At 46.8% G+C, this 15573-nt stretch overlaps 2 protein-coding genes and 1 long non-coding RNA gene across 4 annotated transcripts; 1 reads left to right on the top strand and 2 right to left on the bottom strand.

Annotated features, from left to right (window-relative positions):
• The first annotated feature begins 3878 nt into the window (after positions 1-3878).
• Positions 3879-5428, top strand: LOC108081792 (uncharacterized). 2 transcript variants are annotated; one of them, XR_001770965.3, is made up of 3 exons: positions 3930-4151; positions 4222-4287; positions 4380-5428. It is a non-coding gene; the product is annotated as an uncharacterized lncRNA (long non-coding RNA). The 2 variants fall into 2 exon arrangements; XR_011445879.1 differs by lacking the exon at positions 4222-4287 and having other exon boundaries at positions 3879-4151.
• LOC108081791 (uncharacterized) lies at positions 4658-5637 on the bottom strand. Its single transcript, XM_017177010.2, has 3 exons — positions 5496-5637; positions 4929-5398; positions 4658-4866 (listed from the first exon to the last, which is right to left on the bottom strand). The coding sequence occupies exon 2, from the start codon at positions 5349-5351 to the stop codon at positions 4929-4931; it is 423 nt and encodes a 140-aa protein (XP_017032499.1). The 5' UTR covers positions 5352-5398; positions 5496-5637; the 3' UTR covers positions 4658-4866.
• Positions 5584-15336, bottom strand: NAT1 (N-acetyltransferase 1). The gene is made up of 4 exons (XM_017177006.3): positions 15280-15336; positions 8857-11564; positions 6641-8526; positions 5584-6569 (listed from the first exon to the last, which is right to left on the bottom strand). Exons 1-4 carry the CDS (start codon positions 15334-15336, stop codon positions 6391-6393), a joined length of 4830 nt encoding a protein of 1609 aa, XP_017032495.3. The 3' UTR covers positions 5584-6390.
• Positions 15337-15573: the final 237 nt, after the last annotated feature.

Genomic DNA, 15573 nt, shown 5'->3' with positions numbered 1-15573 from the left:
AGTAAACAAGGAGAACTAAATTTGGAATTAAATATGTAAAATTAAGATGGAAAATAAAGTAAATATGAAAAAAGGTTAGCTTTGGAAATCTGAATGTTTGTATTCTTTTGCAGATTGCATTCTAAACAGGGATATGAAATCAATCATTAAAAATCTATTCGAAAGGCATTTTTGTTCTCTTTTTTCTATGTTAACAAGGCAGAACTTTGGCTAGATTGACTCGGCTGTTGATGCTGATCAAGAATATATTTGTATGATGTATAGGGTCGGAATAACCCAAACGTTTGACTGAAAACAAGGCCATTAGGGAATGTCTCCAACGCCCAAAACTGCTTTGCTATCCAAACATACGTTCCTACATTCACATGTATATTATAATTTATATATTTATACAATCCCTAGTAAGAGAATTTCATTCTTGGGTTTGGCCAGGCGTTTTCACCTCAGTGTGTGGGTGCTGCTTCTGCGTCTGGAGCACTGTGATAACATGGTTATCTCCAGTCAACAGACGACGACGACGCCACATGCCGCTGCCGCTGTTCCATATCTTGCGCCGAAAGTTTCTGCGCCATGACGTGAATGGCACGACAACGGGAAGCGGGAGTTCTGTGCTCCGCCAGCTCTGCTGGGTGCTGGTGGTGCTGCCGCTATCGACTACGGCAGTGGCTATCAGCGCTATCAGGCGGCGCTGTCTGGGCCCGTGATTCACACACTGGCGGAGCAACCTTCGCTCCACCTTCGTGTGTTGCCCACCCCCGGTTCGGACGTAATCCGGCCACCCTGCACGGGCCACCGAGTGGGGTCTGGCGGCGGCTTACGTAAAGACAACATGACATCAGGGACATTGATAAGCCCTTGCCCTCTATCAGCGTTGTAACAGGTGGACTCATTGCCATTACCAGTGATCAGTACTCAGACCCCACTACCCAGTTCCGATTCCCAGTCCCTCGATTCCCCCCTCAGTGGAACGGAACAGATTTGGAATCATGATTTATAAATAGATAGGGAATCAGACCATAGAGCGCGCCATCATCATAATAAGCCAGCGGAGCGAAGTACAGTCGCGCGTGGCGAGGTCAGTTCAGCGGAATCTTCCAGAGCGTGGCCTTGGGCGCAGATGAAGACGGCGATGCCTGATGATGAAGGACCCCGGCCTAACCTAATTTTTATGTTTGCCAAGCGCTCGCCGCTCGTTAAATCACCGAAAATGAACGGGAGGAAAAAAATCCGGATTTTCTGGCACCGCCAGGATGAACTTTGTATGGCGCGCGAGCGTGCGCATCGATAAGACGGGATTGTCTCTCTCCCATCAGCACCAGATCCCCCTCAGATCCAGCGACCAGCCTCCGTGTTCTCCCCCCCTTGGACATTCCCAGGGACCAGCGGCAGAAGCTCTACGGAGTCCGGACTGATAAGGCTTTTATAGTACGAGGAACCGCGAACACACATTGGCGAATATTTCTGTTGGGGATCAGAGGAGGAGGAGCGTGTGCGCTTATTAATTTTCCGTGGTCCGAATCTCGGCGTAAATAAAAACAAATCCGAAGCACCCAACTGGGCGACAGACATTCGAGGGATCGGAATCGGGATCCGGTTCGATCCGGATTGCAGGCAGCCGGGCGGGATGATGTTTCAATATTTCTATCAAATTAACAACACTCGACCGATAACCGGCGGGGTCTGGATGGCTGGCAAAGGTGGCCCGGTCTGGTGGTGGCCGATGGCGATAAGCCCTGCTGAAGCGGATTGCCTGTGGCATGGGATCTCTCAACCACGCCGTGGGCGTGCGCTCGACTCGGGTTGTTTTCTTTTTATCACCGCAATGCAGAGATGCAGTGATGGAGCGATGGAGCGACGGAGAAGGGTCCAGTCCAAGTCCAACCAGTGTTATCGGGTCGCGGTGGAACCCACTGGGAGCTGATACGGTAGCTGACTGACTGACTATGCTCGCCGCGGAAGGCTAATTGCTTTGTTGCCGCCAAGCGACAGACATCCAAAGTCCATCATGCCCAGACCCGGGCTTGCCAGTCATCACTCCCTGGGACACGGACACCCGAACACGGTCACACCGGGCATGCATCTGCGGCATGGAGCTGCGCCGCCATCATCTGCACCATCCATGGATGGTTTATTACAGAGGGCTGCCTCGATTTTTGGGCGAGTCGGAACTATTATTTATACGCCGCTTATCGCCAGACAGAGTCTGATATGGCCAAAAAGGGGAAAAAAAAAAAAAAAAGCATTCCAGACATTCGTGGGAGCCCACACAACAGACCCCGGAGCCCAGACCTTCCGGCAGGGGCTCTATTTATACACCCGTTCAATGGGTGTTGCTATTTAGGAGCATATCGCTCCCATTGCTTCAGTTACCACTGCTGGCCTGCTGATACGCCTCTGACAATATCTCGTCTAGACTGGGCATTATGAGGGGCACAGCACAATTTGTTTGTTTTTTGTTTCGTTTCCTAATTTACTGGATTTTTTTTGCCATAAGCGGAAAAGTTTTCAATGGTACGTAGGTGTATTGAAGTTCTCTGGCGGCAAACAAGAAGCCGCTGGGGGCTTTTTTCCTTGATATACGACTGACATTCTTGGCGGGGGTAATTCAGACTTCAGGCTAATCGCGCGACTTAGATTTATGATAGACGTTGTAGCAGGAAGTCTCAGAATGCCAATAGATCTACGAGATCGCAGGCAATTTTTGTTTTACAAAGTTTATTTCAATCAAAATACTTATGCTCGATATCAGCACGTTTATAGAGAAATGCTGATTCGAAAAACCACAGAAATTAGATATCAGTAATGATGTTTTGCGGCAGTCATGCAGGAAGTGACTTTGCCTTTTTTTGGGAGAATGATCCACAGTTTAAAGAGTGGCTATTAAACATAAACATAAAGAGTACTTTGACATTTAATTTTAGGAATTCATTCTACACTTCCAATTTATGTATTAATGTTTTTTTAATTCTTAAGTTGCATTTTTCTACAATTTAAATTATTTAACAAAATGTAAAAAATTTATTCAACTTTTTTGTCGAATTATTTTCACAATAAATTTGTTTTTATTTTTTATTTTTAATGACTTAAGACTGAAGGTTAGTAACCATTTCATTATTTTTTCTTTGGATTCAGATTTAAAAACTAAAACCAGCTCAGAATAAGGGCTTTAAATCGATATTTTAAAATAAGAAATGTTGGGCAAATCTAACCTAACTTCTAACTTAACTTCTAAGAAAAACGAAAAAAAAAACAATTGAAAAATTGACATATTTTTTGCGGATATGGCAAGATCGACTCGGCTGTTGATGCTAATCACGATTATATATACAACTTATAAGATTGGAAATGACTTCTTCACTACGTTGCAAACATCTGACTAACATTATAACACCTACCAAGTGATCCTGATCTTAAATCAATACAACCTTAGTCGACTTCCAAAAAGCATCATATTCTATTACAAGTTTAAAATTTAAAATTCCAGTCAACTTGGAAATGATTAAAAATAAAACACACTAATCGCACTTGTACAAATTACTTGCAAAGATTTTCGATAACTTGGTACATGAGTTCTAAAACCAAAATTTATTCCAGTCATGGTCAAAACCGATTAATGACTTTGGTTATAACCAAGTAAAGAATGGGTCTAGAGTCTAGACATATTACCGTTACGGTACAGAAATGACAATTTTAAGAATATTATTAAATTACATTTGATAAAAGCAGATGGAATATTATGCGTGAAGCTCGTAAATGTCATTTAAATACAATTATTGAGGTTCCTTGAAATTTCCTGATAATTTTATTGTTGATAATGTTTTGTAAACATATATAAAATGTATTCCGCACAAATTCACTTTCAGAAAACACATCGACGCATTTTCGCGAAAGTATCGTATGTCGAAAAATCCAATTTTACAGGAGAAGCTTTTTTGTGCTTTAATCTCTTAGGAAGCACTATAGAAAAGACAAAATTGAAACTTAATTTTTATCGGAACTATAAGGTTTTCAGTTATAATATTTCACAGGGTAGTGAGACATTAGGTACCTAACAATTTTCCATTAAAATCTCAATTTCGAAAAAAAGCGACATACGATACTTTCGCGAAAATGCGTCGACATTTTCAATGTGCTGCCCTGCCGATCATCACGTAAGCCAATTCAAACTTCCCTCAAAATAAGAGATTTGTTGATTACAACCAAAGAACCATCGCTTTTCAGCAAGGACGTTTAAGCACGTTTCACCACAAATTTAATGAAATCCTACTAATTTATATGATTTAACAGGTACTAAAACTGAGAGAGGAATCAACAAATTATCATCTCTAAACATATTTGAATGAATGTTAACTACTGAAGACACTTCTTCTTAATTGCAGATTCTAAAACACAAAATAATAAAAGTAATCACAAGTTGACCCTCAGCTTCGTCACGTAAACAAACTCAAAACAATTCGATGGAAAAATCACCCAATGAGCCATCGGTGCAGCCTGCTAACTGACCTTCACAAACGAGATGGAACCGTGGTCAGCATGCGGCCGGCATGCGATCACTCCCCCAACGGGTGACCTCCTCCGCCTTACACGGTGGGCACTATCGCGAATCCCGACACACACAGAATTGATACGGCCAGCAGTCTGTTAACTTACTTAGGGCAATAAATTTATTGTACAAAAATCGGTTGTTCTGCGATACGTTTCAACTGCGCGCTCACTCGGCCGACGCATGTCGTCTGAGCGTTGATCGGAGATCGGCCAGCCCAGACAAGAGCGGTGCTGCGTCCGTGGGGTCGCCGGCGGTCCCCCGAAATAGACGCATCCAGCGGCAGTGACCCCCACGCGGCGCCGTGTCATCGGTGGCGGCCCCTGTGTGTGCACGTGAACCAGAAATAAATGCAACGACTCCGGGGTAAATATAAAGTACGTACTCAGACGAAGTGCTCCAGATGGTCGTGCATGTAGGTGACTAGCGCTTTCTCGAACAGTGGTAGCAGCAGTCGGTCCATCTGAACGTTTACGCTCACGTAGAACTGCCTCTGGTAGCGCTTGCTCAGCTTTTCGGCCAGGATAGATGAATCGGTTTGGTTCCGATCGCCCATGATGGAGGCGGAGATAGCCTTGCCCTTGGCGTCATAGCGGTCGGGCATGGCCATGGCCAGCTCGTCGAAGGTCTCCGCCTCCCGGCCGTTCACAATGAGCAAGGTGCTGCCCTGCATTTTGAGAACTCGCCCCAAAAACTGCACATGCCCCCCGTCCAAGTGGAAGCAGTGCGAGGTAAATAAGCCAGCTTCTTGCACTTGGCCAGCATCTCCAGCGGCCTTGGGGAACTCCTTAACAGCTACACTCTCCATTGATGCAGTGGATTTAGGTGTGAGAGGAGTTTTCTAAACTCTTGCAACTAAAAACAATAATAAAAGATACGATGAAAGCGCAGATTTTGACTTGGGGCGGCTGGCAGTGTTGGAAAGGACTTGAAGAAACCAGGGTTCCCTTACCCAAACGCGATAGCGATAACGTATCGATAAATGGCGCCAAAATATGAATTGCAAGTCAGCTCAGTTGAGGAAATAAAACTCTTGGATCTTCGCCGTTCGCAGTGTTGGTTGCATTTATTTAAGGCTCTATATTTGATGTGGGCGAGATTTTTTGTATGTTTACGTTTTGTTGAGTTAAAATACATATATACGATATTTTTTTTTGTTCACAATTACAATAAGATTTGTGTTGTTTCGCTCTCCCTCTGCACGCATCGATTGGTGTTTTTCGTTTGTTTGCTTGTTTTTCCACATATATTTACGTTGTCGCTTTGATATTTGACCTACTTAATTAAATACACAATCGGGGAATCGGGCGAGGGAGAGTGTATCAAAATAAGGTGGCAGAGAATAGAATTCAAAGATTATTATTCGATTAGAAAATCAGTTCCGGTTGTTATATTTAGACAATAATAAAAAAAAAAAGAGTCGAAGTCGAGATGAAATTCACTAATTAATGGTTAGTTACGTTGGTATAATATGCTTGAAAATGTCAATGGTAATTTACTAATTTCGCTTGCGTTTATGCGTTGTTTTATGGGATTAAATATAGTTTGTTTGCTGCGTCTCTCTATTGCGTTTTATTTATTGGTAATTAATTTGTTAAACTTGTTTGAATATCAAATAATTTGGATTAATTGTGTTTTTTTGTTTCTTTTCTTCTACTATAATTTGACTAAGATTTGCAAGTCGCGATTTCAAACTTTAATCCTGCTCGTTATTCTTTTGCTTTGTTAATTATTCTCATTTTTCATCACGTAATCATTATCGATTATCGATTTGTGAATAAATATATTGGAAGTGATAAACATATAGCGCTGTCGGTATGTGGGGCTGGTGGTGGTGGTGCTCCCAACTAATCCTCGTCGTCCTCGGATTCCGCTTCCTGCAGCCAAGTCAGCCAGGCGTTCACCTGGAACAGAGCGGATCCCTTGCCCGGATATTTGTCGGAAATTTCCTCCTTCCACAAAACGAAAGCCTCCTCCTCGATAATTTCAGATTCATACAGATATTTGAACCAACGGCACAGCATGCCTAACGGGGAGGGAGAGCAGAAGGGTTAGTGGCTGGCAGAGGATAAGGATCACTCGACTCAAGGTACTTACCCTTGGGGAAATTCTCATTATAGCAGAACGTCTGCAGGGCGTAGAGGGCCATCAGCTGGAGCTCGTTCTGGCCCAGGAAGGTCTGCAGCATCTGGCTGTAGGTTTCAAGCAACTGCTGCTCCTTCTGGGTCACCGCCTTCTCCGGATGATCCTTGGGGTCCAGGTTGGGGGCCAGCGACGACTCCTTGGTCACGTACTTAACCACCACGGTCATAAGGGCTTGGATGAAGCCCGGGTCCTTGTAGTACTTGTTGTCGACATTCGCCTTGATCCACTTGTAAAAGTTGTTGGGATTGGGATCGGCCTGCAGCTGTTTTAGCATCTCGGCCTGCACCTTCAGCAGGGGATAGAGGAAGGACAGCTGACGGTCCTCCAGAATAGCGGCTAGCCGCTCCTTGTTGCGATCCGTCTCCGGAAGGCTGTTAATCAAATCCACTTTGCTTGCCCGGAACTTCTCCTCCAGAGCATCCTTGCCGATGCTCTTGGACAGCTGCTGCAGCACGAGCAGGAACAGCGGATAGTGCTGCCCGTTGTCCGTGTAGTTGGCCACGTCGTTCAACTTTAGCAGAGCCGGCTCGCATACGGTTTTGGCCAGCACGCTGGCCACAAGAGTCGTGATACGTGGGTTCAGCGCCTCGCGTTCGTTCATTTTGTTAACCAACTGCTTGAAGACCTCCACCAAGACGTTGGGCTTGATGTTGGACTGCTTGCGCAGAGCCTGCAGGAAGCGCACAACGCGTTCCAGGTAGACATCGTTGACACGGTCCAATACGTCCATCAACAGGTTGATGCACACATCCTTTAGCGACTTCTCGGGCAGTTTCAGCTCGAGGAATCCATTCACCAGCTCAGCGAAGCGATCTGGAGTGCCCGAAGTTGGAACGGCATCATCCTTGGCTTCAGTCTCATCCGCTGGAGCTTCCTCGCTATCAACTGGCTTTGCCGCATCCTCCTCCGTCACCTTCACCTCTTCACCGGCCTTCGTATCATCTGTGTCTTCCTCTTCGTAGTAGAACTTCTCCTTGAAGTACTGGCTTGCCTTCTTGGACAGCTCCTCCTTGCTAGGGCCCTTGTCCTTCTTCTGCTGCTGCTTGGCCGCGCCAGCGCCTCCGGCAGGTGTGCTGGGCCTTTCCAAGGATCCACTCTTGCCCTGATCCCTGCCATCTTGCGAGCCCTTTCTGCCCGCCGGACCATCGGCCGACTGCTCGCCTAACTTCTCCGATGCCGAGCCAAAGTTCGGCGACGAAGAGGTCGCCTTAAGACCCCTCTCCTGCTGAACTCCCAGCAGCGTACGGTTGTCAGCGTACTCCGCGGACGGGGTCGACGATGGGCGAGTCGGGTTCATCAGATGAGAGGTTGGCGTGCCCAACATCGGGTAGTGCGAGTTGGACAACTGACCCTGTTCCTTGCCCTGAGTCCCGTTGCCGCCCTGGTTGTTGCTGCTGCTGCCGTTGGGCGGCGTCGAGATGGGCAGCGTGCCCGGGAACTTCTGATTCTGGGAGGCCGCTCGGAAGAGCAGGGAGTTGGCTGCCGGGCGCATTTGCAAGTTCTCCACCGCATCCTGGTTCGTGGTGATCAAGTTGCGCTTGAACCTCGGTGCCAACTCCTTGCTACCCAGCAGCTGATTACCCCCATACTGCCCGTCGTTGCGATCCCTGTCGCGATCATTATTCCGGCGCGAATCGTCCCGATCGCGGTTGTTGGAGGAGCCTCCACCCGAACCGCCGCCGCTGCCCCCACCATTCTGGTTGTGCTTGTTGTAGCGATTGCCATAGTTGGCTCCACCGCCGCCACCCTGATCTCGGTCCCGGTTATTGCGATCGCCGCGATTGTTGTACTGGCGATTATCGCGATCCCGATCCCCTCGGTTTGAGCTGGTGGCGAACCTGAGAGAAAAATAAGGAGTATATTAATTATCTGTATAAGAATGAAAAGTCCTTGATAATCATAAACTTCAATGCTTAGCAAATTTACATAAAATGTCTTTGTTCACAAATTGCATGTAAATGAGTAAAGAAAACATACATTACGATACACAAGTGGGTCATGACACGGCAAGGTTAACCATTTACCTCAGCACCTTGTGCTGACCCAATTGAGTACGAATTACTTGCGCTTTTTTGCTAGTGACCTACATAAAATGAAACCAAGCCGAATTTACAGAAGGCTATCTTCCATCTACTTCTCGAAGCCAAAAACAAAATGTTATTACTCACGGCGAGACAATCGGAGAAGCTCCCGTGACACTCAGTCCGCTAAACATGTCGTTGTAGCCGCCGGGCTGTATATTCAGATGGAATCGATTCATCCAGCTGTCCGAGTCGCGATCGTTGTTACGCATATCCCGGTTGCGATTAGGGAACGGGGTGCGAATAATCGAGTCGTCGTCCGAGCGTATTTGCTTTATGGGGACGGGGCCATCAGTTGTGCCCAACTTGCGTGGCACCCAATGATTCTGGCGCAGCTCAATGACATCCTTCAGCATGAAGCGTATCCTTGGTGGATATTCAGAAGACTTTGACCGACGTTCAAGCGTCTCGAAGTACTGGTTCATCAGCTCTTTGCCCTGTTCTGAATCCAGATTCTTGCCGCAAGTCTTGAGCAGTTGAGCCAGGCATTCCATGTCCTCGCACATTTCCTGCGCACCGGCCGTACGCTTCTTCTTCTTGTCCAATAGCTCCATGATGCACTGATGCAACACGGTCTTCGACAGCATGTCGAGCTTGTTGAGCTCGCCGATGAACTTGACGTTGCCGAGCATGCGCTGCTTCGCCAAATGGCGGCGCTCCTCCTCGTCGGCCTCATTTTCGGGCGGCGGTCGGTTATCGTTCTCGTCGCGCTTTAGCCGATTGTTGAACTTGTCGCGACAGACGGCGATCAGAAGGCGTAGGAAGGTGCAAGAGTTGTTTGGTTCCTTATCGAATGACGGAGCTTCCTCGGACAGACGCTTGCAGAGCTGCGCGTACATAGACGAGTACTTCGGCTCGTCCAAGGCCTTGTCGAAAATCAGCAAAATCACGCCGTTCAGAATAACAATGGAGTTGAGGTCAAGCTTCAGCAGCTCATCGCTCAGCTCTTGGAACTTCTCGGGCGTTAGCTTGTTAAGGATACCCCTCACGCGCCGGAACACGGCGTCGTTCTTCTCGCTTTGGGTGAGTCCATGCTGCGGACGCAGCGATGGTGGTATCCAGCGTCCGGTAATCGGCGGCGGTGTGCTTGCCTTGCCCGCCTGGGATCGTTCCTGGTGCTGCTGCTGTTGATGGTGTGACTGCTGCTGCTGGGTATGGGAAGCTGATCCTCCTCCTGCTAATGCTGATGCTGAGTTCAGAGAAATGTTCGAAGAATTGGAAGTGGAGCCCGAGTTCTGAGACGACGTCGCATTGCCGTTGCGCTGAGTTGGCGTGCGGCTGGGCGCTGCTCCACGATCGTAGTCCGACCTGCCGTAAGTGCGAGGTCCACTGCCCGATCCCGCTCCTGATCCACCTCCGCCTCCGTTCCGCTCAAGGCCGTTGTTGGTGTAGCGCTGGTGCGATGGCGAGTCCTCGTAGCTGTCGCGGTAATTGTTGCTATATCCGCCACTCACGCCTCCATCATTGCCGCCGCGCGAAGCCCCATACGAAGATGCTGTCTTGCCGCTGTTGGCTGAGCTCGCTGCGTTTCCGTTGTAGCCAGTCGAAGAGTTGGAATTGGAGTTACTATTACTGCTGTTGCCGTTCCCGTTGCCGCTGCCGTAACGTGGCTGCGGTCCGTTGCTCCCATTGCCGTTCTCGTAGTTGCGGGCGGAGCGATAATTGCTGCCGCCAGAGCTGCCGACTGAACCAGGTCCTCCAGAACCACCACCACCGCCAGCGGAGTTCGAGTTTATTGATCGATTGTAGCTGCCATCGGAGTTTGAGTGATAGTTGCTGCGACTACCACGATGCGCTCCGCCTTGCTGGTCCTGCTGGTATCTACCGGAGGAGCCGTTGTAGCTGTCGGTGCTGCCGCTGTTGATGCCTTGACCCAAAATGTCACTATTCTTTGGATAGTAACGCGACGACGACGAGTCACCCTGGTAAGATCGTCGAGGTCTTGGGCTCACCTCACTGTCGTGTTGGCGAATTTTGGCGGAATTCTTGCTATAGCCAGTGGAAAAGTGTCCGGTCGGTCCACCAGATGATCGGCTGCCGTTCCTGCCGCCCTGATGCTCGCTGCCGCTCAAGGCCGGTGGAGTTCCGTTGTTACCACCGCCGCCGCTCTTAAAGCCGGAGCCGTTGGAGCCCTTGCGATAGTTGCCGCCGCTGCCGCCTCCCTGATTCGATGCCGAGGGCGAGGAGCCCTTGTCGATCTTAACCAGATTCTTGAGGTTATTGAACGTATCGGTCGCTGTGGTGATCGGCAAGAGATTGGGACTGGTGTTTAGCAGGGTTTTGCCGACCGAGGGTGTCGGTGGGGTTTGGCCACCGCAGCTGACGCCGATAACGCCGCCGCCTCCGCCACCACCGCGATTGGTTGGCTGCTCGTAATTGCGCTCGATCTCGCTGGGATTGGCCGTTATTACCAGTCGTAAATCGCTGCCGCCGCCGATGCTCGCCGTATCACCGGTGCTGGTGCCTCCCTCAATGGTGATCGCTTTACCGCCCCGGAACTGATCTATGATGACGCCTGCCTGGTGCCCGTTGGTGATGTCCCAACGTTGCGGACTGTCGTCGTAAGAGTGCAAAAGGGGAGCGGCGTCGTACGTTGATAGAGGAATGGTGATTGCTTTTCTGGATCGACTCGGGGGCGAAAAGGTAGCGTGCTCCTGCTTGCACGTGGGTGGGTCTCCTCCCGTTCTTTGTGTCTCCTCTGTTATCCCCGTTTCCTTGGGGATGGGTCTGAGTTTTGGGGGTCTGGTCCTGTTCTTCGTTACTAGTCCTGGACAGATCCTCGGACGGTTACACAAATTTTAACACACACACGCGTACGCACACAGAAACAAGGAAGGGGTTGCTTAGATGGTTGGATCCTCTGAAGAGTTGGGATGCTGCTGCTGCCGCTTCTCAGTGAATGGAGTGGAGTTGCGTGGAGTCCTGCGTAACACCTGGGATTGGTCTCTCCGTTTAGTTACGTCACTTCACACACTCGGGTATCGGTATTGCCTTGCGTATATGGGAATCCTGGATGGCGGAGGGGGGAAAACAAGAGGCGTGGAAGAGTGGTGAATTAATAAAGCGGTCAAGAAAATAGAAAAAGACTAAAATATACAGATTACACGAGCGAAAATATAGGACCAGACGGAACTAACTGTATTACATACAATAATGACAAGAATATACACGTAAACTGATCGGACCCCTTGTTTGAGCATGACTGCATGTAAGCTACCGCAATTTAAAAACATCTCGATCGGATGTTACATGTGTGTGTTTTGTAAGTGCCTGCTTTTGTTTACAATCAATTTCAATTTCTGCTGCGTCGGAAAAGTAACAATAACAATAACAGCGGCAGCCAATGCAAACTGGAAATGTGCATTTAATGGAAATAACCTCGCTGAGCGCCTTCAAGTTTATTTCCCTGTCCCCATCTACTCCCTCTTCTCGCGCCAATTGAAACTGGCACTGCCGCATTCCCACTGAAACGTGTTTGTGTGAGTGGCATTGCCAGACACAAAGTGATGGGAAGATTGTAATTAATCACAGCACACAGGTTCAATCGATGCTAACTAACCAACTGAAAACTTTTGCCCAACTAAGCTTTGTAGTTAGTTACTTTCGGTCGACTGACTCATGTGCCTGGATTTGCCTGCCAGCCAACAGCACTTCTTTGTTCCCACTTTCTTTGTTTGGCGCTCGCTCCCAATACTGGATACTGGAAAGAACGCAGAGAGAGCGAGCGGGATGGCCGAATTGCTAGAAGCTGGATCTGTCTGTGTGTCAGTGTCCTTTCTTTGTGTTGGGGTTTTATGGCCCCAGCTTTGGGGCTCTCGCTCTCGCTCTTCTGCGCCATCGAATTAAAGTCTCTTGACCCCGGGAAACGAACAGCAGCAGCAGGGAACATCTAGTATATGCTGATTAGCGTGCTGAGTCATTGCTGGTACTTATTTGCTGCCTAAATTGATTGGGGATAGACGTCGTCGGTCATCGGTAGTCTCTTTCTCCGCAGCTGTGTGAGGTGCTTATTCGTATGTATGTATGTATTGTGGGAACAACCCTGCACTGCCTTTGTCTCCAAGCCGCTGTGTGTGCGCGGGTACATACATATTTTCGATTCTCCTGCAATAATGCCTTCTCTCCATTCCTAAGCCCTGAACTAAACACCCCAATGCGAAAAAACCCACCCCGTTGCAGCGAGGCGTCGACCCCGACCCGAGGAAACACACCCGCCCACTCCCGCTGCCGTCCGTCCCAGTTGTGGATGATTTTGACCTCAATTCGAGCGCTCGGCTCGTGTACAAGTGTTTGCTGGGCCGCGTCTGCATATTTAACTGGCCAAGTGGCACACCCACATTACAAAGTCTTTTTTAGGTTGTTTCAAGGGGAAATATTGCTTCAAAACAATCGATCTATGGAAACGCACTAGGCCTCTTGTGTGCACACAAACACTTGCACTCGCATACTCTCGTACAACATACGGGAGAGATCGGAGAGCAAAACACACGCCAAAAAGTGAGGCTGTAAATTAGGGAAAACTCAAGCCGAGGGTGTCTTCCCCGGGGGGAGAGAAAGAGAGAGCGGGACAGATAACTAACGGCCGCAACGTCAACAGCATTTGAGATTTTCCGAAGTGCCGCCGCCATTTTGTTGCATGAATATGTGTACCTACACTCATAGAGGCACGCACACACCCATGCGGGCGAAACTTTCTTTGTGTGCCTTTCGAGTGATTCATTTGATTTAACTTCTTGTTTGCCTCAGTTTTTGCCTGTTTAATCATCACTTTTTCCAGTGACGACGCAGCCTTCGGGTTTTCCGCACTTTTATTGATTTCGCATCTGACTTTTTCGCCGTCAGAGAAACGAGGACGTGCACAGATACAGCCACACGCACACGGATACACATACACAATCTAATCGGTTTTCTCTCGCATCGTGGAAAAATTTGAGGCTATAATTTGAAAACCCACTTGTACTTAGTAGGCCTTGACTTTTCACTAAGTTTGCAGTTAAAATGAGAGCGACCAGGCTACTTTTCTGTATAATTTTACTAACCTTTACTTGAGTAATTTCGTATGGCAAGTCCGCAAGGTTCCACGAAATTAGTGACAGTGTTGCCAGATGAAGAATTCGGCTCTCCCCCTAAAAAATCTCGAAAAGTTGAAATTTCCCCCTAAAAAATCCACGAAATTAGTGATGTGAGAAGTATCGATAAAGCGATATTTTTGAATACAAATTAATAGTTTTATCATGATGTTTTTGTAACCGTTGTTTTGAAATATATTTTTATATTCCTTATAATAATAAGGACTCTGAAAAAATAACGGTATTTGCTTTTGCAGATTGTGGGCACACTAATGTGCTAAAACCCTCATGAACGCGCGGTCTGGCAGAATTGGTCGCTTATGAACGAAAAGTCTGGCAGCACTGGTGCGTTGTTTTGACTGTAAAATTACGTCCAACGTTTAATGTAGACGTTTATGTCCGGATAGATCCAGTGTGACCGCATCATTAACAAATGAGAGGTTTTTCTGCTTCTTGGCCACTGGCCTTACTAAGTGTACGGAATCGTTTGGTACACCGCCAAATTTGAATATGGTGAAAAATAGATTAATAAACCTTTGCCCAATGAACATAAATTTAATAGTTAAAAAATATTAATTTCATATTAAATTTATATTTTCCTAAATGACACACACAACTCTAGATACAAATTTGTTCTCAAATTTAGAATGGATAGGAAGAATAAATAAATGAATTTATAGTATACCTTTTTAAACTTATGTAAAGAAAACCAATAGTAATTGTTTTTCGTAAAAAAAATTTATATTTACGTCCTTACAATCGTTTTCCTGGACTATGTTTCTCCGGCAAGTAGCATAGCCCGAACAAATATAAGCCTAAAGTAATCTTCATACATAAATATGTATATAGTTGTAAATATAAATATGTAATTTAAAAAATGTTCTTTTAGGTACAAATTATAAGGCCTTAAAAGAATTCGTTCGATTACGCAAAAAAAAAAATCCCTAATTAACTGATCTAAAAAATCTATAAATCGTTTATTAGAAATTGATAGGATTACTAAGTGAATAAGAAATTGTTTTTAATTAATAAACATTTTTGAAATGTGGTATAATTGAATGTATAACATAATGTTTTCCTAATTAAAATGGATTACCAGAACATAAACAAAGCCGCACAAGTAATTTATGTTTAAATACTTACCATACCTTAATTTATATTAATTAGCTTGTGAGTTTCCCCTCAAATAGTAAATATTTTTAATTGCAATTACTGATCATTAGCTGGCAACAGATATGGTCTACATATCCCGGCCAGCAGCTACCGCTTATGACCCTTTGCCGGGCCAGGACAACATAATAGCCCGTGCCGCAGGCCGCACTATCGCACTCCGCCTGATAAATGTATTTCCCTCGCATTATCAACGCAGTCATCATCTAGCACAACCCTTTCCCCAGTCCCCAAACCCATCCTTTCCAGCCATCGCTTCCCACACACACACGCGGGACGAGAGGAGGAGGCAGACCGAAAAGAAGAACAATTTAATTAGTGATGACATGTTGCCATTTAATTTTCTTGTAAAAAGTGTAATTAAAAATGTTTGTCTCGCAGCTGGAGCCACTGGAGCCGCTGGAAGCGGTGTCAAGCGTTGGCAAGGATAAAGTATTAAGGCATAAAGGTAAAGGATAAAGGTAAGGCCAAGCCGGAACGATCATATATCGGTAGGTCGGCGATAAATCATATTGTGCGACTGCCTCCGGCGCATATTAGGCCCTTCTAAACGATGAGATAATCT

This window comes from Drosophila kikkawai, chromosome 2L (genome assembly GCF_030179895.1).
Source record: "Drosophila kikkawai strain 14028-0561.14 chromosome 2L, DkikHiC1v2, whole genome shotgun sequence".
Lineage (NCBI taxonomy): Eukaryota > Metazoa > Arthropoda > Insecta > Diptera > Drosophilidae > Drosophila > Drosophila kikkawai.
Note: the sequence above shows the minus strand (reverse complement) of the source record. Positions and strands in the feature narration are given on the sequence as shown.

Excerpts from the sequence above, each read along its gene's own strand:
- LOC108081791 (XM_017177010.2), bottom strand. The coding sequence starts at position 5,351 with ATGGAGAGTGTAGCTGTTAAGGAGTTCCCCAAGGCCGCTGGAGATGCT.
- NAT1 (XM_017177006.3), bottom strand. The coding sequence starts at position 15,336 with ATGTCATCACTAATTAAATTGTTCTTCTTTTCGGTCTGCCTCCTCCTC. Across the intron at positions 8,527-8,856 it reads GCTTCTCCGATTGTCTCGCC|GTTCGCCACCAGCTCAAACC; the intron begins GTGAGTAATAAC and ends TTTTTCTCTCAG. Across the intron at positions 6,570-6,640 it reads TAATGAGAATTTCCCCAAGG|GCATGCTGTGCCGTTGGTTC; the intron begins GTAAGTACCTTG and ends CCTCCCCGTTAG.